This window comes from Microtus pennsylvanicus, chromosome 8 (assembly GCF_037038515.1).
Source record: "Microtus pennsylvanicus isolate mMicPen1 chromosome 8, mMicPen1.hap1, whole genome shotgun sequence".
Classification (NCBI taxonomy): Eukaryota; Metazoa; Chordata; class Mammalia; order Rodentia; family Cricetidae; genus Microtus; species Microtus pennsylvanicus.
The window spans coordinates 96,643,612-96,663,905 of NC_134586.1; the positions used below are offsets into that span (position 1 = coordinate 96,643,612).

The following is a 20,294-nucleotide window of genomic DNA, read 5'->3' on the forward strand; positions in this document are numbered from 1 at the left end:
ATATCTATGTAAGTCACTTTTAGTGTCCGTATTGTTGTCTAAGTTCTCTGGGATTATGGTTTGTAGGCTGGCTTTCTTTGCTTTATGTTTAAAAACCACCTATGAGTGAGTACATGTGATAATTGTCTTTCTGGGTCTGGGTTACCTCACTCAAAATGTTTTCTAGCTCCATCCATTTTCCTGCAAAATCAAGCTGTCATTTTCTGCGGTGTAGTACTCCATTGTGTAAATGTATCACATTTTCCTTATTCATTCTTCGGTTGAGGGGCATCTAGGTTGTTTCCCAATTCTGGCTATGACAAACAAAGCTGCTATGAACATAGTTGAGCACATGTCCTTGTGTCACGATTGAGCATCCTTTGGGTATATACCCAAAAATGGTATTACTGGGTCATGAGGAAGGTTGTTTCCTAATTTTCTGAGAAATCGCCACACTAACATCCAATGGGGTTGTATCAGCTTGCATTCCCACCAGCAATGCAGAAGTGTTCCCTTTTCCCTATTCCCCACAACCTCTCCAGCATAAGTTGTTTTTGATCTTGGCCATTCTTACAGGTATAAGTTGGAATCTCAGAGTTGTTTTGATTTGCATTTCTCTGATGACTAAGGATGTTGAACATTTCCTTAAGTGTCTTTTAGCCATTTTAGATTTCTCTGTTGAGAGTTCTCTGTTTAGGTCTGTACTCCATTTTTTTTTTATTGGATTGTGTGATCTTTCAGTGTCTAATTTCTTGTTCTTTGTATATTTTGGAGATCAGACCTCTGTCTGATGTGGGGTTAGTGAAGATCTTTTCCCATTCTGTAGGCTGTCGTTTTGTCTTGTTGACCGTGTCCTTTGCTTTACAGAAGTTTCTCAGTTTCAGGAAGTCCCATTTATTAATTGTTTCTCTCAGTGTCTGTGCTGCTGGGGTTCTATTTAGGCAGTAGTTCCCTGTGCCAATGCATTCAAGTGTACTTCCTACTTTGTCTTCTATAAAGTTCAGTGTGGCTGGCTTTATGCTGAGGTCTTTGATGCATTTGGACTTGAGTTTTGTGCATGGTGATAGATATGGGTCTATTTTCATTTTTCTACATGTTGATATCCAGTTATGCCACACCACTTGTTAAATATGCTTTCTTTTTTCCATTTGATATTTTTTGCTTCTTTATTAAAGATCAGGTGTTCAAAGATGTGTAGATTGATATCTGGGTCTTCTATTCAGTTCCATTGGTCCGCCTGTCTGTTCTTATGCCAGAGATTTGGGATTTTTAAAGAGAACTTGGACATTTAAAGTGTTAAAAGTTTTAAGGATTATTGGGACTTTAAATGCTGAAATGTGTTTTATACAGTGATACTGATATTAACATAAGGTTTTGGGAATTAAAATATGAAAGCTTGTAGTTTAATAGTGATGTATTTGTGTCAAGTTGATAAGGAGTCAATTGTGCTGGTTTGGGTGTTTTGGTCCACTTGACATAGCCAGGCATCATCTGGGTAGAGGGAGCCCTAACTGAGAAAACCTCCATAGGTGGATCTGTGAGTCTGAGGTCAGCTTCATAAGCTCCAGGCCACTCAAGCCGACAGTGATAACACACCTCAAAAAAACAAAACAGCCCCCCCCCCCCCCCGGCAATCCGAAACCAAACAACAAAAACTACCAAAAAAAAAACTCCATCAGATTGGCACGCAGGCAAGTCTGCGGGGCATTTTCTTGAGTAGTGATTGAGGTGGAGGTGCCACACCATGGAAAAGGGTCCTAGGCAGGCCTGGGGTGTTGAGAAGGCTCAGCCATGAAGAGCACATGCTACTCTTGCTTGAGTTCCTGCCAACACGGTGTTGGCTGCTGGACTATGATGTGTCGCTGTGGCTGAACTCAACCGTCTCTCCACGAGTTGCTTTTGGCCATCGGGCTTTATCACATCAATAGTGACCCTGGCTAAGACAGTGGGGGACACGGAAGGAGGCAGCGACTGGCTCTCAATGGGTTCTGGGCACAAGAGGCGAACATCCCCATGGCAGACATAGGGATGGCACCAGATGAGGCTGAGAGCCCAGGTCTGCCTCCTCACAGTAGCTCTGACGTCCCTGAGCCGCACCTGCTCTCTTGGACGTAGCGTCCCTGCTACCTTGATGATGATTAAATCAGAGGGGGGAGGAAGCGAGGGAGGCAGCATGCCACAGTCAGAAGTCAGACCTGCCAAGAACAGCCGTCCTTTATTTCCACAGGTCTTTCTTGGCATTGGGCAGATACTGCCAAACAGGCAAAGATGTATAGACACAGTGGTGACTACGGGGTGCCCCAGGGGCCGTGTTCATCAACAGCTGGATGCCAAGGACCCATTTTTGCTAAAAATTGGAGAGAAGAACCATGACAGGGTGCTCACGGCAAAATAGGAAACGTGCAGGCCTTGGTTTATTTGATCACTTTAATATGCCAGACCAATCAACAGGAAGGACGGAGCACACACAGATATCTGTATTCGCAGCACGGAGGGCAGATGTTCATAGCCCTGGGCATGCATGTATCTCCTGTGGAATCAGGCAAATCAAGAATGCATAAATACCACAGCACAGCCAGACTTGGGGGGGGGGGACACAGGCCACAGGGGACCATGCTTCAAAGGCAGTCAGAGGCATTAAATACAGGGCCTACACATTACAGTCCACTTCACCGTACACGTAACTCAAAGGAAGGAGACCACGGTATATACGTGCAAGCGACTTTGGTCAGAGAAAATGAACGAGGGAGGTGGAGCCATGCACTGGAAGGGCTTGCCTGTCTACTCCCCATCTTCTTCATCCCCACCCAGCCCACAAAGTCACCTGGGATCGTGTAAGACTCTGAAAAGTCCAGCCTGGTATCCGCGATAGCCTCCAGGCCCGTTGTGGGCAGGGAGGTACCAGACAGCCAAGAACACTTGAACCCTTGGAAGTAACCAGCCTGGACTGGACAGGAGGGATAATTAACTGGTCAGGTGTGGGGGGAGCCGAGTTGGCCAGGCCAGGCGGGTGTGATGTGCTGCCTGGACCCAGGTCCCGGGAGAGCAGGAGAGATCAGAGATCACGGAGGAATCCACTTTTGCAAGCAAAGCTGAAGATGGCAGGACAAGCCTGTGTTTCTCCGCAACTGTCCCAAAGCCCATTCCCCTTAGAACTGGCTAGCGCTGCTGGGGTCGCACTGCAGCAACCGGACGATAGACGGGTCACTCTTGGCACCTTTGATGAATTCTTCCAGAGATAGCTTGCCTGGGGGTCAGAGCGGGAGAAAGAGGATTAGCCCGTGCTCTGTTTTTTGAGCGTCTAAAGGGGATAGGACTTCAGGTCCATCTGGACCCTTCTGGAAGATGGACAATGTCCACTCTCCATCCACTTCTAGGGCACTTGCAATTCTTTTTACATGAGTACACACATTTACTGTGTGTGAGCAGACATGTCCTCTGAGGCATACATGTGCTCCGAGGAAAACTTGCAGGACTCGGTTCTCCTTGCACCATGAAAATGTAGGTCCTGGGGGTCGAGCTCAAATCATCAGGTTTGGTAATGAACTCTGGGTCTGAATGAAGCTGCCAGCCCCACCTGGAGGCCTGGAGAGTCAGGCACTGGGGCGGCTGAGGACAAACCATGAGTGCTGATCAAATTCCATTTCTGTTCCTAGGCTAAAATCCCCTGACCAATTCAGGGGTGGTGACACATGCCTTTAGTTTAAGCACTCGGGAGGCAGAGATAGAGACAGGTGGGTCTCTGAGTTCGAGGCCAGCCTGGTTACAGAGTGAGTTCCAGGGCAGCCAGGGCTACATAGATAAACCCTGTGTTTTGGTGGGGAGAGGGGATTTCCTGACCAAAAGCAACTTAGGAGAGGAGGGTTTCCTTGGTTTAGGTCACAGCCCATCACTGCAGGGAGTCAGTCACTTTAAGGCCTCACAGGACAGAGAGCATGGGTGCTTGGCTGCCTGCTGTCTCCTTTCACCTCACGGTCCAGCCCCATCCCTCCCGCCTACAGAGTGGTGATGGGCCTTCCCATCTCAATTAACCATCAAGACAATCCCAACAGGCATGCCCACAGGCTGACCAGATCTAGAGCAGGGCGGTTCTCAACCTTCTTGACACTGTGACTTTTAATATGGTTCCTCACTTTGTGGACCCCCAACCATAAAAGTATTTTTTTTTTTTTTTTGGTTTTTCGAGACAGGGTTTCTCTGTAGTTTTGGAGCCTGTCTTGGAACTAGCTCTTGTAGACCAGGCTGGTCTCGAACTCACAGAGATCCACCTGCCTCTGCCTCCCGAGTGCTGGGATTAAAGGCGTGCGCCACCACCGCCCGGCCTATAAAAGTATTTTTGTTGCTACTTCATAACTGTTATGAATTGTAATGTAAACATCTGATGGTCTTAGGTGACCCCTGTGAAAGGGCCATTTGATTCCCAAAGGGGTTGAGACCCACTAATTTTTTTTTTTTTTTTGTTTTTTCAAGATAGGGTTTCTCAGTGTAGCCTTAGCTGTCCTCTGTAGGTCAGGCTGGCCTCGAACTCACAGAGATCCACCTGCCTCTGCCTCCCTAGTGCTGGGATTAAAGGCGTGCACCACCACCCAGTGAAGAGAACCTCTGATCTTAATTCTTCATTAAGACTCTCTTCTGAGCTGGGAGGTCGTGGCACGCGCCTTTAATTCTGGCAGGGGCAGGCAGATCTCGGAGCTCAAGGCCAGTCTGGTCTATAGAGTGAGATCCAGGACAGCCAGAACAACACAGAAATTTTTGTCTCTAAAAGACAAACAAAAAAGATTCTCTTCTGGCCAGGCGGTGGTGGCGCATGCCTTTAATCTCAGCTCTCGGGAGGCAGAGGCAGGCGGATCTCTGTGAGTTCGAGGCCAGCCTGGTCTACAGAGTGAGTTCCAGGACAGCTAGGCCATAACACAAAGAAACCCTGTCTTGAAAAACCAAAAACCAACCAAACAAATAACCTTCAAAAAATCCGGGTGGTGGTGGTGGTGGTGGTGGTGCGCGCCTTTAATCCTAGCACTCCAGGAGGCAGAGGCTGGTGGATCTCTGTGTGGTCAAGGCCAGCCTGGTCTGGTCTGGTCTGGTCTACAAGAGCTAGTTCCAGGACAGGTTCCAAAAGCTACAGAGAAACCCTGTCTTGAAAAATCAAGAAAAAAAGAAAGGCCTGTTGTTGAGTTGGCAGTTAAAGCTAACCATCACAGTGCCTCCTACTGCAGACTCTGTTCAGTTCCAGGGGAGGAGACCTTTGCTGCCCTCCTATCTGGACCCAGCTTCCTGTAGCCCCGCCTCCTCCCTTCTAGAGCATTAGCAACTGGCCACCGGCTAACAGGAATGATTTCTCTGTCCAGTGGCTTCCATAGGGAAACATAAACAACTGGGACACATACAGTCCCCACTGTCCACCGTCCCCTCTGAAGCTGGTGAGATTCCTGGCCTTGACAATCAGGAACAACAGCCACAGCTTTTTATTAGAGTGTGCCATCCACGCGAAGTGAGCCATTGGCATGGTGCTGCTTTAGCCTCATACCCACGCAAGTGGGGTTCTCCCCATTTCGCGGAGAGGAAGGCCAAGCCTCAATATGGTGTGTCAGAATCAAAGCCTTGGAGCCATGATAGACAAGAGAATGAAGCATGTTTTTTGAGACCAGCCCAGAGGCTGTCTGCTTTGTGTGTGAGTGTGTTGTGAAAGCATTTCCTCGCAGTCTGAAAAGCTTTCTGCTGTCTGCAGTTCCACGGCAACCTCGTGTCCTGCTGAGTGCCGGCCTCAGCTCACCTGTGCAGAGCACTCGAGGCCCGGCACGGCACTTTCCTGTGCATTAGCGTACCCTGAATCTCAGCACAACCCAGGGAGCCTTTTTTTCCCTTAATGTTGCATTTCTTGGTGGAACAAAAGCCAATCAGTCGTGGCTCTACAAAGCCACAGACAGGCCGAATCAGCGCACCGTGAGCAGATACCTCACCCTTGCTGGGGTCCTACAAGAAACAGTCAAGGCAAAGGAGGACATAAGCCATCTCCTCATGGACTGCTCCCCACTTTTTTTTTTTTTTTGAGTTTTCGAGACAGGGTTTCTCTGTGGCTTTGGAGCCTGTCCTGGAACTAGCTCTTTAGACCAGGCTGGCCTCGAACTCACAGAGATCCGCCTGCCTCTGCCTCCCAAGTGCTGGGATTAAAGGTGTGCGTCACCACCACCCGGCAAGACCTGCCTTTTTGCAGCCATGGTAGGACCTCAAAGTCCTCGGTGCTATGGCCACAGACAGATTAGGCTTCCATGCCTGATGACCCCCATGAGTGCCTGGGGTGCCTTGCATCTCAGGGTTATAGCAAGAAGCCTGGCCAGCTCCGCAGGATCCCAGGACACAAAAGCCCTCTGAGTCTCTCACCTCTCAGACCATCAGTATCCTTGCCTCTCCTCCCTAAATATACTTGTGGAAATAGTAAAACCACTCTCTCGGTTAACATGTGGGCTAGCTAATTCCATGTCCGCTTGATACAAGCTCTAGCTATCAGAGAAGAGGGAGCCTCAATTGAGAAAATGCCTCCATTAGATCTGTCTATAAGCAAATTTGTAGGGCTTTTTTTTTTTCTCAAGACAGGATTTCTCTGTGTAGCTTTGGCTGTCCTGGAACTCACTTTATGGACCAGGCTGGCCTCAAACTCAGAGATCTGCCTGTCTCTGCCTTTGCCTCCCATGTGCTGGGATTAAAGGTGTGCCACCATGCCTGGCCAGCAGGTCATTTTCTTAATTAGTGATTGATGGGGGAGGGCCCAGCTCATTGTGGGTGGTGCCATCCCCTACACTGGTGGTCCTGGGTTCTATAAGAAAGTAGGCTGAGCAAGCCATGGGGAGCAAGTCAGGAAGCAGCTCCCCTCCATGGCCTCTGTACCAGTTTCTGCCTCCAGGTTCCTGCCCTGCTTGAGTTCCTGTCCTGACTTCCTTTCATGATGATCTGCTATGGGCGAAATAAACCCTTTCCTTTCCCAGTTGCTTTTGGTCATAGTGTTTCATCACAGTAATAGTGAGCCTACCTAAGACAACATGCATGAAGCCTACAGCTCAGAGGGGCTAGGGACATGCCCATTGTCATAAAAGCCATAGGGAGGGCACCGGGTGCAAGGTAGACGTCCAGTCTTCCTTCAGCACAGCTGAATCAAGTGGGAGGGGAAAGGGCCACAACAGGCTTAGGAAGGGGGCAGGGCCGCAGAGAGCACATCCCAAACACATCTGTGCCAGCAACAGTTGCACCCAAACATCCAGGGCTCGCCATCCCCCACCCCAGGTCCCTACCGTCATTGTTTGTGTCCATCTGTCTGAAGATCTTGTCTGTTCGCTTCTCCGGTGTGGACTCGTCTTCGGGCATCTTCATCACGGAGGACACCATCTTGTAGATGGCCTGCAAAGGAGCATTCATGAGTGCGTGCAGGAGTGCGGAGGATGGCACAGACAGGGCCGAGCACGCCCTCTCCGTGGCGGGACCCTTCTCCGATCAGAACAAACCACAGAGACAAGATGCTGGGCAAAGAGTTGGAAAAGTTAGGTGGTGTTTAAGAGCACAGGATACAGCTCCGCTGGGATGGTGGAGTAACAGGACTCCTGGGCTAGGCGTGGGTGGGGATAGTATTTGAAAGGTACAATGGATCTGGGGGGCTGGGAATGCTGAGGCCCTGGGGAGGTCACAGGGGCAAATGCAGTAAGCCTGGCTCACCTGTGGGTCCTGCACCTGCAGATGGGAAATATTCTGGAAAAAGAAATATGACTGGAGGTGCAGGCTTTTTCTTATTCCCCAATAATACAATGTATTATTAGCACCTGTGCCTGCTGGGCCTAGCACTGCACACTTCTTTTTCCTTACTCATCTATTCCTTTATTTACTCGTGTGTGTGTGTGGGGGGGGGGGGATCGGAGACTGCTTGTGGGAGCTGGACCGCTTGCCCTGTGTGCGTCCTGGGAATCGAACTCGGGCTGCCAGGCTTGGCAGCAAGCACCTTTCCCTACAGAACCACCCCACTGGCCCAGACATAGAGATGAGTTAAAGCACCAAGGCAGAAGGATGCAGGGGGCGCATGAGTGTTGGTGCCACGCAGGACTTCCCACTCCGAGTTCTACAGGAGGCCCCGATCTACAGAGAAAGCTAAATTGTGTGTAAGTTATACATCTGTGTGCAAAGACACCCATGCAGAGGCCAGAGGGGAAATACTGGTGTCCACCTCGTTCCCTTTTGTCTTTGACTGAACCCAAAGCTTGCCATTTTTTAGGCAATCTGGGCAGCAAGCTTCTGGGACAGGACTCACCTGTCCCCTAGTTTTAGGGTTACAGACATGCTCACCCACTCCTGGCTTTTACATGGGTGCTGGGATTTGAACTCTGGACTTCATGCTTGGGCATCAAGCACTCTTACCCACTGAGCCATTTCCCCAATTGCTCTGAAAATTCTTAAGCAATCACTTATCTAAGCCTCAGATCTCATTAAAAGCAGAAAATGACCTGTTTTTATAGCATTGGAGGATAAGCCTGATTGACGAGCTCAGTGGGGGCCTGATGTCCAGCAAGTGATCGATGAAAGCTTGGTTTTTATCATTATATTTTGCAAGGGCCTACAGCCGTTTAGTGTACATGGGAGCAAGGGAGCTGAGGAGTGAGCTGGTATCATGACGATCATAAAGAGTACAGGGCTGGGCATGGGGGTGCTGGCCCTGCCAATGCCAGTACCTGAACTATCTATCGCCAGCATCTCACTGCAGCTGGCTGCCTGTGCTCCAGCTGGCCCTGCCAATGCCAGTACCTGCACAATCTCCAGCATCTCACTGCGGCTGATGTAACCGTTGCCGTCCAGGTCGTACATGCTGAAGGCCCACTTGAGCTTCTGCTCCAGCTTGCCCCGAGAGGTCACACTCAGCGCGATGATGAACTCCCGGAAGTCGATGGTGCCGTCGCTGTTGGTGTCAAAGGTGCGAAAGACATGCTCGGCGAACTTGGAGGCGTCGCCGTAGGGGAAGAAGTTGGCGTAGATCTTCTTGAATTCGTCCACCGTCAGGTGGCCGGTGGGACAGTCCTTGAGGAAGCCCTTGTACCATTCCTGCAGCTCGTGGTCGGTGAACTCCGTGTGCTCCCGCAGGTCCTGCAGGACTTCAGGCCGCAGCTTGCTGTTCTGCTTGCCCATGGCAGCTGGCAGTGGAGACTAAGCCTGTAAGACACAAGGTCAGCTGTGGATGATGCCTGGGACCCAAGGTCCGGCTTCCTATCATATCCTACCACAAAGCTGGCTAAGCAAGGTTTCCTGTGTGTCCAGTGCCATGGGCTGGAGGAATTCGAGACCATAGTTGTGCAAACTTCAACTTTGAGCATGTCTTGGACGCCTCAGGTCAGAAAGTATACAATGGTTTTACACAACATGCCGGACAAGAGAACACTCCAGGAAGAAAGAAAAACCATCCTCTGGAATAAGACAAACCCTTCTGCTTATGAGCTTGGGCAAAAGGGCAACATGAACCCAACTCAGACTCTTTGCTCTGAATGGCTACATTTTCTCTTGGGGCATTGTGTGTGTGTGTGTGTGTGTGTGTGTGTGTGTGTGTGTGTCTGTGCGCGCGCACACACACACGTGCATTTCATGTCACAGATACACCTGCTAATGCCACATAGTAAATGATGCTTGGACAGGTGGGTAGTGGTGGCCCATGTTCCCATCTAACACGGCTTGGTTACATTTATAGGCGGACTGACATCCATCCTAAGTGAACTCAGGGAAGGGTTAATGATGGCTGAGAGCGGGTGCCTGGCTCTGGCCTTTGGAAGCTTTTCTTCACTTACCAACACGCCTAACTCTCAAAGCAATGCTGCTTATCAACCCCATCCCTACCCAGATTGTCTGGGTGGAGTAGCGTTTCACGGGGACTCGGATATTCTTAATAGAGCTTTGAAACATTGGCAGGATGAGGCAGCTTCATATCCTCCCAGACCCCATGCCCCCTGCCCACCATCGACCAGGAAAGGCCACCAGCCAACATCATGTTGTTTTTATCCCCAGGAGAGAGGCACCTGGGAATCCGTAGGGAGTCCCCGCTCTTTATCCTGCCTGAGATATTGCTCTAGTGGGGAGGATCTAGAATTAGCATCGATCGGGAAATGTCGGTCTGAATGTTAACAGTTGAAACAGGCCCCCGTGGACATCCAGGCCGGTGCTCCATCGGAAAGCCTTTCCCACTCAGTCTCCCATGAGGCCTACGTGTGAGATGCTGGGGTAATTTGCCGCTGGACATTAACACTGCTCTCACTTCACTTCCTCAATTGTGCTTTCTTCCTTCGGCAGTAACACAAGCGCAGGGCTCAGCCGGTTTTGAGGCGTATAAAGAATGAGTGTGGGTAGGTGTCCCCTTCCCAAGTCTCAAAGGAAACCACTCTGACCTGTTTCGAGGCTCATGAATCCCAAACAATGTGTGCTGGATCCTGTTAAGGGGGATGAGACCCACACACTTCAGTATTGTTCGTCACATCTGTCTCCTTTCTTCACCTCCCTCCCAGGTTGTTGGCTTTGTATATACATGTTTTATTTTACTTATCTATATGACTATGATACCTTTAAACTTCCTTGTCTAACACAGACACCTTGATAGTGCCTTTGAAAACACACAAGACTTATCTAAACACACCCTCGCCTATACAGATAACTGGTGCCCACAAACATCTCAAATGTCCATTGTATCTTATTAAAAAATAGTTGTCTTTTGAGCTGACTGGTGGCACACACCTGGAATTCCAGAACTGGAGGGTACAGGCAGGAGGGTCAGGAGTTCAAGGCCAGTCTGGGCTACTTGAGACCCTGTCCAAGAGAGAACATATACGAGAGCAAGTGACAAATGTTGCCATTTGTGAACGCAACAAAGGCAGACATACCTGGGTCGGCCACCTCTGGAAGAACTTACTAGAAATGGGAACATTGGCTGAAGATAAGAGAGGGCTGGATAGATAGGGACCTTGAACGGTTTTTTGCTGTGTTCTCCTTTGTAATTTAATTTATTTATTGATGTTTTCTGATTTAGGGTCTCCTCTAGCTCAGGCTGGTTTCAAACTCACGACGTAGCTGAGTAGTTTTTACACTCCTCACCCTCCAGGGGTCACAGGTATTTGCCACCATGCCTAGCTGTATCTGCAATTTTAAGAATGCTAAACTGTGTCCACGTTTTCTTTTTTTTCTTCTTCAATGTTTTAAGAATATTTGATGTGTATGCTAGTTGTATTTCTATATATATGGCGTTTGTGCCTACAGGAGCCAGACTAGGAGGCCGGATCCCCTGGAACTAGAGTTACAGAAGTTGTGAGCCACTTTGTTGGTATTTGTAGTAGGGAACTCTGGAAGTGGGGCGGTGTGGGGCATAAATAAGAGGCCACGCCCATGTGGGCGGGTAACTTAAAGGCTACTGGCGGTAGGAATTAGAAACTGAACTGAATTGGGGTCCTCTGCAAGAACAGCAAGAACCATCTCTCCAACCTGGCCCCTTCGTTTACACTGTCTATTCAAGAACAGCAAGAACCATCTCTCCAACCCGGCCCCTTCGTTTACACTGTCTATTCAAGGAACAAACACACAAACCACAGGAGCCCAGCCTCTGTTCCTTGGCTGGGGTGTCAAGTCTAAGAACCTCCAGACAGACAGAACAGGACAGTCTAGGCTCACCCCTGTCTGTGAGGACAGGGAACGTGAGGGGGAAGTGGTGGTGGCTCACACCTTTAATCCCAGCACCCAGGAGGCAGAAGCAAGCAGATCTCTGATTCAAGGTCAGCTAGGGCTTGCAGAGAAACCTTTTATCAAAAACAAAACAAAACAAAACAAAAAAGCAGAAGTAGGGTGCTGGAAGACCTCGTAAAGTGACACAGAGCCTCTCCCTGTGATGGCTGAGTGCCAGATTCTTTTCTTTCTCTTTCTATACTCAGTTCCTGGCTCACAGCCCCGCTTTGATTGGGGGTTTACAGCCCCCTCTTTCTGCTTCACCTACAGGTCCACCTTAAATCAGCCAACCTCTCCCTGGCCGATGACCAGAAGCTACATCCACATCTGCACAGGAGCCCACTGAGGCCACCTTCTCCAGCTGCAGGAGGACAGATGTGGTCACTGTCACTGAGGGGTCACAGCAGGTCTAAGGTCAGCACCCAGGTGAGGAGCCGGCTGCCCTCCAGGGAGCCCACTACCCAGGGCTCTGAATCACCCCACCAGTCGGAGTAAGAGCACGTTGGGATTCTTTGGGAAGAGACAGCAATGCCCTAGTTTTATTGCGGGTGATTCATTTTGGAAACCCAATTAACAAGACGCACATAAAACTGAAGCCACACTGGAACAGGGAAGTGGGGATAAGAATAGGGCCGATGACAATGGGAAGGCAGGGCACTTGGAGAGGGCTGCTCTAAAGAATCCCTAAGCAGAGTCGGATAAGAGGTCTTAGAAGGAGCTGCCCAGGGGTCCTCTAGGAATAGGATTTGGAAGGGAGGGAGGGAACTGAAATATCCGGAGGAAAGGGCCCAAGAAGGTGGCTGCCAGGACGCACTCTCATGGCGGGCCCTCAGTAAGCCCTCAGGCTTGAGATACAACTGTACAAAACAAGGTTAGCAGTGGGACCCCAGAGAACAGGGAAGAGGTTGGGGCTATAGGAGGTGAGAGGCAGGGAAGCAGGGTTGGACTGAGCTGGGGGTGGAGCTCCTGCTCAGATACTAATATTGGGGATAGCTGGTCCTAGACACAGAGGAGCTGTGTGGCTACAAGGCCCTGGCCACTGAGCCATTCTCACAGGGAGACTTACAATGTGTCTGTCTCGGGACTGGGGTCCACTAGACACTTCACATATCAGATACATCCTGCTAACAAGGACGCTGACCCCCAGGGAGCTGCAGAACCTCTCATTCTAGCTTGCCTGGCTATGGGACTGTGTGGGCACCAGGGAGGGTAATGCGGTCCTAGCTGCACTTCTGTCACAGCCTGCCCAGTGCCTGTGGCTCCTCTTCCCGATCAGTGCCCTACACAGCCTGGCCGCAGCCCCTTGGTTTCCAGCTCACGCGCTCAGCATCCCCTTGCCTCGTTGAACACACGCCACTGCTGTGTCGGTGATTTATCATCCTACGGGTGCTACCAAAATGCCAAGCTCCTCGCACCCGCTCTGCGAATGTTTGCAGAGAGGAAGCCACCAGGCAGAGAGCTTCGGCGTTTGCTGGAGGACATGCTTGATTTCCAGGCTCCTTCCCAAGTATCCCAGAGGCAGCAGCTCCCGACCTCAGCGCTGTGCCTCTGCCCACCCTTCATCATCTTCCCGCTGTCAGGCTGCTTGGCAGAACGGGTGGGGTGGCTTTGTGTTGGTTTGGAACACTCTTGCTATTGTGGATATGGTACACACACCCTATTTTGGGTGACAGGAAGGTCTTTAACAAAGCTCGCAACCCAGTAGAGCCCAAGCGGCCCTCTAGATGAAGGCTCAAAGATACCACTCGAGAGCCTCCAAATCATGCATCAGGGCTATTCCTGAGGCTCCGAGGCTCCAGGGATGTAGAAGAGGGAAGAGGACCAGTCTGGGCCTCAGGACCAGCTCTGAGAAGATAATGGCTTTAAGTTCTGCTCCTGCATCCCTATTTCTTCAAAGAAAGAGGTACCAATGAAAAGAAGTCTGGCTGTCTTAAGAACCCAGGACTGACAGCATAAGCCGTATGGATACAAAGGAAGAGAGGGTAAGACTGGCCCCTTTCTGTAACTTCAGTAAAGAAGGGCACCAGACAAAGCCCCAGCTCTGGAGGACTTCACAGAGTAGAGTCCTCCCACCCTGCCAGGCCCCACTGTATCCACATGGACAAACACACATCACTGATGCCCAGTGCTGCTGAGATGCATGCATGTCCAGCAGCCAGCCAGCCTGAGTCATAGAAACCCTCAGTTCACGTGTGATCAGCGACAGTGACACCCCTCTGACTCAAAGGGGAGAAGGGTTCTGTACAGAGACTTGGGACAGAGGAACACAGTCAGAGAATGAGATAGCTGGAGAGCCGAAGCGATGGTAAGAGAGCAGACTCCCTGCAGCAAGAGCCCCACACCCCTCCTTCCTGGCACGTGGAACCTTGGGCTGCTAAGACAGCTTTGGGTAGCTCTCTAGAGAAGCCCATGTTCCAGCGGGTGGGCAGGGCCTGACTCAGCGTTTCCCAGTCTTTCAGGCTCTTGAAGAGAATCTTGAGTCACCTCGGGTTGTAGTCCCCCACTCTCTAGTGCCCTGGGCTTCCACGGCACATTCCTAGGCAGAGAACTAGGTGGTTTACCTAGGAAGATGGCATTAAGAGTCAAAACGGAAGGCCAAAGAGGATGCTGGGAGATGAGGGAGGCTCCAGGGAGGACTGGACAGAGATTCCAGCACAAGCGGTCTCACTCGGCTCAGCTGGGGGTTGTCCCACTGAGGAAGACAGGAGATGCCTGTCCACACAAGGCAGACCGTGGTCAGGCGGACTGTGACTAGAGCCAGGCTCCATCCTTTGGGCTGGACTCGATCCTGGGCCCCTTCCCTGCCAACAACCTGAATGGCAGTGAGTTTCCAAGTGCACTTAGCTGGTATCCGCTGAAGCTCCTGGCCAGCAAAGTGGCTGCCATAGCCACGTCACAAGATGGCCTCTTAATGCTCACTTCCACGAAACGGTTAAGTGGAGCCCACAAATGCTGGCAGCTTCACACTTACTTCCTGGCACTCATTCACAGCGCCTAACAAAGACCTGGATAAAATATTTAATACAAAAGACCTCATTTTAGCTCTCTTGGAGGCACTCAGGCGGCGGCAGCCGAGGATGTTAAATGGGCTAGGTGCCGCGCGCCCCATGACCCTCTGTTCTTCATTAAGCAACCGAGCCAGCCTTATTGATGTTCAGCTGTCTGGGAAAATACCTGGCAAAATACAAACCCTTCTGCAGTGACAGAGCATCACTATGGATGCTTCCCAGAAGGAGGACCCACCTAGCCCCGGCCATCAGATGAACCCAGGCTTCATTGATCAGACAGCCCTGCTTTCATCTTTTAGGGGGTGAGGGATGAGGGTCCTCGGGAAGAACACTTCACATTCTTAAAACACTTCATATTCTACTAGGGCTTCTAGCAGACAGACAGCAGCCTTCTTAGAGCGTGGAGGACACGGAGTCCAAATTGACTTCACCGTAATGGGAATTGGGGGAGGGAGCTAACAGTTCCTACACCCTCTCCCTGGGTCTCTGTTGTCTGTTCTGCTTTTCTCTCTCTCTCTCTCTCTCTCTCTCTCTCTCTCTCTCTCTCTCTCTCTCTCTCTCTCTCTCTGTGTGTGTGTGTGTGTGTGTGTGTGTGTGTGTGTGTGTGTCTCTCTCTCGCTCTTATTGTCTTTAACACACTGAACTGTGAAGTAAAGGGAAGTAAACAAGCAGCCGGGGAGCCCTATGAAAACGCAGGTCAATAAGCCTTGCTGATGGTGTCGTTCTGCTGATCGCCCAGAGAGGCCCTGGGGAAGCCAGTGCTCCAGTGTCCCATTAGCCACAGCTGAACGCTGGCTGGAAACACGAGAGGCAGTTCCCTCCACTGCTGAAAGTGCTCCCATCAGTCAGCCCGCTAAAGCTCAGGGCTGCTCGACAGACGCTGGAGGAAGATGGTGGGGATTGAGTACAAAATCTTCCGCATGAATGTTCCTCCTGTTGATGAGACCCCGTCTTGGGGGTGACTGTATTTTCCAGAACAACTTGGACCTATGTCCTGTTTTTCTCCAGATAGGGAGGTGAGACTCCAGCAGCCTGCGGCCCACCTGCTGTATTGCAGCTCTCTGCAGAGTGGCAATCAGCTGTCCTGATAAGGGTAACAGAAGATGCACTGAGGCCTGACGAACACTAGAGGGCACAGGATAGCAGAGTGACACCCGTTTCTATCTCCAAACCAGGCAAGACAGCATAATGGGTCTCAACCATCAACCTGTGCGTCGGACCCCTGTAATGACACCTTACAGGGGTCGCCTAAGACCATTCTGCACATCAGATATTTATATTATGATTCATAACAGTAGCAAAACTACAGTTATGAAGTAGCAACTGAAAGTAATTTTATGGTGGGGGGGTCACCATAGTACAAGGAACTATATTAAAGGGTTATAGCCTTAGGAAGGTTGAGAATCACTGTTCCAAACTCATACAGGCCTGCAGGGTAAAATATGTAGGATTTGGGCATGTTTGGGATAGAATGGGTTAAATCAAGCAGGTTGTGGACATTGCTCATCCCCGTTTCTTTCCTCTTTCCATGTGGTTGTAGGAAAATCTCATATTACATATGCATATAGCTGTCCACTTCTGGTGGACAGTACCGGGCAGCACCAAGCGATGGTACTGACGACTCTGGAGCTAATGCCGCCAGACAGAGATTCTTTTCCCTGTCCATTAGCACCCTACGGTGTCCTGTGCTGCTTTCACTCGCTGATGCCATGTGTGAAAGATAATGTTTGCATCTCAGTCCTTATCAGGTCCACAGCCCTAGCTTGTGGGGACCTCTTAGGGAAGTCAGCTGCAAGGGACCTGAAGCCTGACTCCAGTCAGGAGGCAGAGGGCTATAGTAAGAGAGGCCCCTGCCTCTTCTGAGTGACAATAGTCACCCCCCGTGAGATCTAGGGGAGGCAGGGTGTTGTGCGTACCCAGATGCAAAGCCAACCTGCCACCGGAGTCACAGAGCCAGGTCTCAGCTGGAGCCGCTCCAGGCCAGGGCTTGTCACTGCAAACTCTTCCTGACCCTTGAACCATTTCCCAGGGGCTCATACTCTCCACTCCCCCAAAGCCTCAGTGATTCTAAGAAAAAGGGAGGCAAGGCTAGCAAGATGGCTCCTCGGGTAAAGGCCCAAGCCACCAACCCTGAGGAAACCTACGTGTGGGAAGGAGAGAACAGAATCCTCCAAGTTGTCCCCTCCTACACATACACACTGCGACACTTGGCCACCATCACACACGAACTGATACATAAATGTCACCCTTAAACAGCTGAGGGGAAGTGTAATGTCAGAAAGAGAAAGGGGGCAGCTAGCAAGGCTGCATGGGAAGCCCCATCCTGTGCGACTCCACCTCCCTTCCCCTGCACTCTCCCACCTAAAAGACTCCACATGAGTTAGGGAACAGGAAGAGGTGGAGAAAAACAAAAGGAAACCCCCAAGAGGAAACTGCCACCATAACAGGAAGAGGGCCCTGCGGTGGCTTCTCCTCCTGAGTCACACCCACTCCAGCCTCCCAGGAAGCTCCTACTCCCCTACTAGCAGCCGCTCAGACACAAACATCATCTCTCACTCCCTGGGGGGCAGGTTTCCCAGGCTCCACAATCACTGTCCTCAGCACTGTGATGGGACTTGCTACCTTTTCTCATCACCTTGACTTTTAGGGCATCATTTGTTTGCTTTTCTTCCCATTAGACCCTAGTAAGAATGTTTCAGCCCCAGGGCCTTTGCATGGACAGTCCTCCAGCACGGTGCCCTTTCCTGTCAGTATCAGAGAATTTCTTCAGCATTGGGGCTGCTTCCTGGGGAAGCCTCTAGGATTCATGCACATGTATGCACACGCACACGTATGCATGTTTGCCCCATTAGCATGTGCAGAGCACAGAGCTTGACATCAGGGTGTGATTTTTCCTTTTTAAAAATAACTTTTTATTTCTATTCATGTGGATGTCTGTGGATGTCTGTGGGACACATGCTCAGAGAGGTCAGGAGATGAGGTCAGAGCCCTGGAGCTCGAATTACGGGCAGCTTAAAACTGCAGCATATGAGTGCCGGGAACCGAACTCGGGTTCTCTGGAAGAGCAGAACTTGTTCTTAGCCATGGAGCTCTCTCCAGCTCCCGGGATGATTTTTACTTTTTTTTGCTTTTCAATCCCTCTCTACCTCGCTGTGGTTTTGTTTCCCTCCCCTCAGCTCCACCTCACATTTTTTGAGTCAGGGTTCTCTGAACCTCGAGATGACTATGTGCTGTTTTGTCTAGACTAGCTGACCAGAAGGACCCTGGGGTCAGGCTCCCCCCTGCATCCCCCCGCCCCATCTCCATCCTCCAGTGCCAGGCTCACAGAGCATGGTACCCAGGAGAATGAAGAACTCTTCCCACCCTCCCAAGCGCTCCAGCACGTGGTGTGACCTCCAGGATTAGGGACACAGGAATGTGAGGGACAAGGATGACAAAGTGGCCTCTTCAGATATGCAGTTACAGAGGGCACATTCTGGTTTGGTCTTCTAGAAACCTCCACTCGCTGGCACAGACACAGCAGAGGAGACACTCAGAGGCATGTGTCACTAGGAGATGGCTTACTAGTCAGATGTGGCTGTCCTTTCGATTGGACAACCCAGGTATGGGGTCCCAAGTAAGGCTTCCTGCTCCTTCCCATGAGCTTATCATCAACCAAGGAGCTCTGGGTGGTGGTTGGACTGCTTCTGCATGGGACCAGTGGGACATCTGGGCACTTAGTTATCAGCGGTGGGGGGGGGGGGAGTGGAGAGGGGAAGGCAAAGACCAGTGTGTAAGCGCCAGGGCCAAATCTAGGGAGAGCATACTGCTCTACAGCATTTAAGAGCGGTCCTGTGAGGAAGTGACAGAATCTGGCTAACTAACGTGGAACACAACCAAGAATATGACCACCCCAGTCACACCTGGAACTAACTGGCAATGGGGAGAGCTGGAAAGACACGGAAGGTAAGGCATGTCCAGCCCCTGACTTTCCTTTCTAATGGCCAGCTTTATAGAAAAAAAACCTTGGCGGATTAGCTAGTCAAAAAAAGCTCAGGACTCCAGCAATGCTCAACTGCATAGTGGAAGCTCAAGGCTGAGCCACAGGAACAAACACATCATATAGACACAGTCTTACTCCCAGGGACTGAGTATAAATACTCTGTGAATCGCCCCGCCCCACAATCCTTGTTTTTGAGACAGGGTCTCGGGTATCCCAGGCTCGACTTGAACTGGACCTGAACTCCTGAGCCTCCTGCCTCCATTTCCCGAGGGTTGGGATTAGAGCCATGCACCACTGTATCTGTTTTGTGCAAGCATGCTACCAAGAGCCCCAACCCCAGCCTATTCTCTCCTTCGCTTCTCCTGACAGCTTTTCTACACAGCCCAGACCAGCCTTGAACTTGAGAGCCTCCTCAGTCCACTGAGATCAGCGGTGCACAGCTGTTTAGGAATGGGTCCCTATTGTGAGGGATAAGGGCCCTTAGTACACATCGCAAAGCCTCACACACACATGCTCCCCTCACACAGTGACTACCCAAAGGTCCCCATCCACATGCTCCCCACACTCCCCTCCTCTGCTGTTTCTCCCACTACCAAAAGAGAGAGGTGTGCTCTTTTGAAGGGCGTGTAAGACCGCAAGCTGGAGATGGGCAGAGACCTTGGTTTCCTCCCCCCAGCCCCTCTGCAGGTGGAAGCCTTGTGTAGTCAGTTCTGGTGGGAAGAAGCCAGCAGAGGCCTCTCTGTCTTGCTGCCCGGCACCCAGGCTCAGATCGGCACACCAGGCTTGGTGCAGAAGGTTCTTTGGGGATCCTGGATCTGCTGTGGAAAGACTCACATTCCTGAATGGGTGGGATGATAGTTCATATCAACGATGCTCTGAGGCTGGAGGCCAACAAGAGCCCTTTCCCTAGGGGACAAGGGAATGGGACAGGTCTTCCAGGACTGGTTCTATGTAGCTAGTGACTTAGGCTTCCCTGGCCAGTGGCCAGTACCAAACACTCCTGGGAGGGCCTAGAAGGAATCCCAGGGCGCTGAGCCAGGCCTAGCATCCAGCAGGGCAGAGTACCTCTCATGGCTCCTGACCAAGCCTCTCTAAAGGGGACTGCGGTTCACTGTGCCAGAACACCGTGGAGCATGCGGGCTTAGTTACTGGGTCAGTCCCTTCTAGCCATTTGCTCCTGGCTGGCTCAACAACTGACTCCCATCCTCCCAACTGAGAGCAGAGGTCCCTGCCTGTTGAGTTTACAGCGTAACTATTTCTATGACAGGAAGGGAAGTGGAAGCTATGAGGAGACGAGACAAACTGAAACGCCAGGCAAAAGAATGGTGGTGGAAATGGCTGGGCTTTGCCTGGGTCAATCCCAGGCTTGGGCAGCAAGCTCCATCAGAGTACTGAGCAGCTCGAGGCGGGAAGCCACAGGCCCGGAAAAGCTCCTCTTGCCGGTCACATCTAGTGCAGTGGCATTAAAAGCTGCGTCCCATGCTGGCAGAGAGCCTGGGGTCACAATGATCTGGACATATCCCTGGGGTGGAGCCATTGATGTTCTAACTTGTGTACTTCAGAGAGGAAATGAGGGGAAAGGAAGGAAGGACGCAGCCAGGCAA

The 20,294-nt window shown here is 50.9% G+C and overlaps 1 protein-coding gene across 1 annotated transcript in view; it reads right to left on the bottom strand.

The window, feature by feature from the left end:
- Positions 1-2,392: 2,392 nt before the first annotated feature.
- Hpcal1 (hippocalcin like 1) overlaps positions 2,393-20,294 on the bottom strand; it is a 107,562-nt gene continuing 89,660 nt past the window's right edge. Inside the window, exons 3-5 of the mRNA XM_075984060.1 lie at positions 8,758-9,159; positions 7,263-7,368; positions 2,393-3,226 (exon numbers count right to left, since the gene is read on the bottom strand). Of these exons, the coding sequence (XP_075840175.1) occupies positions 3,129-3,226; positions 7,263-7,368; positions 8,758-9,135 (582 nt within the window). The 5' untranslated portion in view covers positions 9,136-9,159 and the 3' untranslated portion in view covers positions 2,393-3,128. The remainder of the gene's footprint in view (positions 3,227-7,262; positions 7,369-8,757; positions 9,160-20,294) is intronic.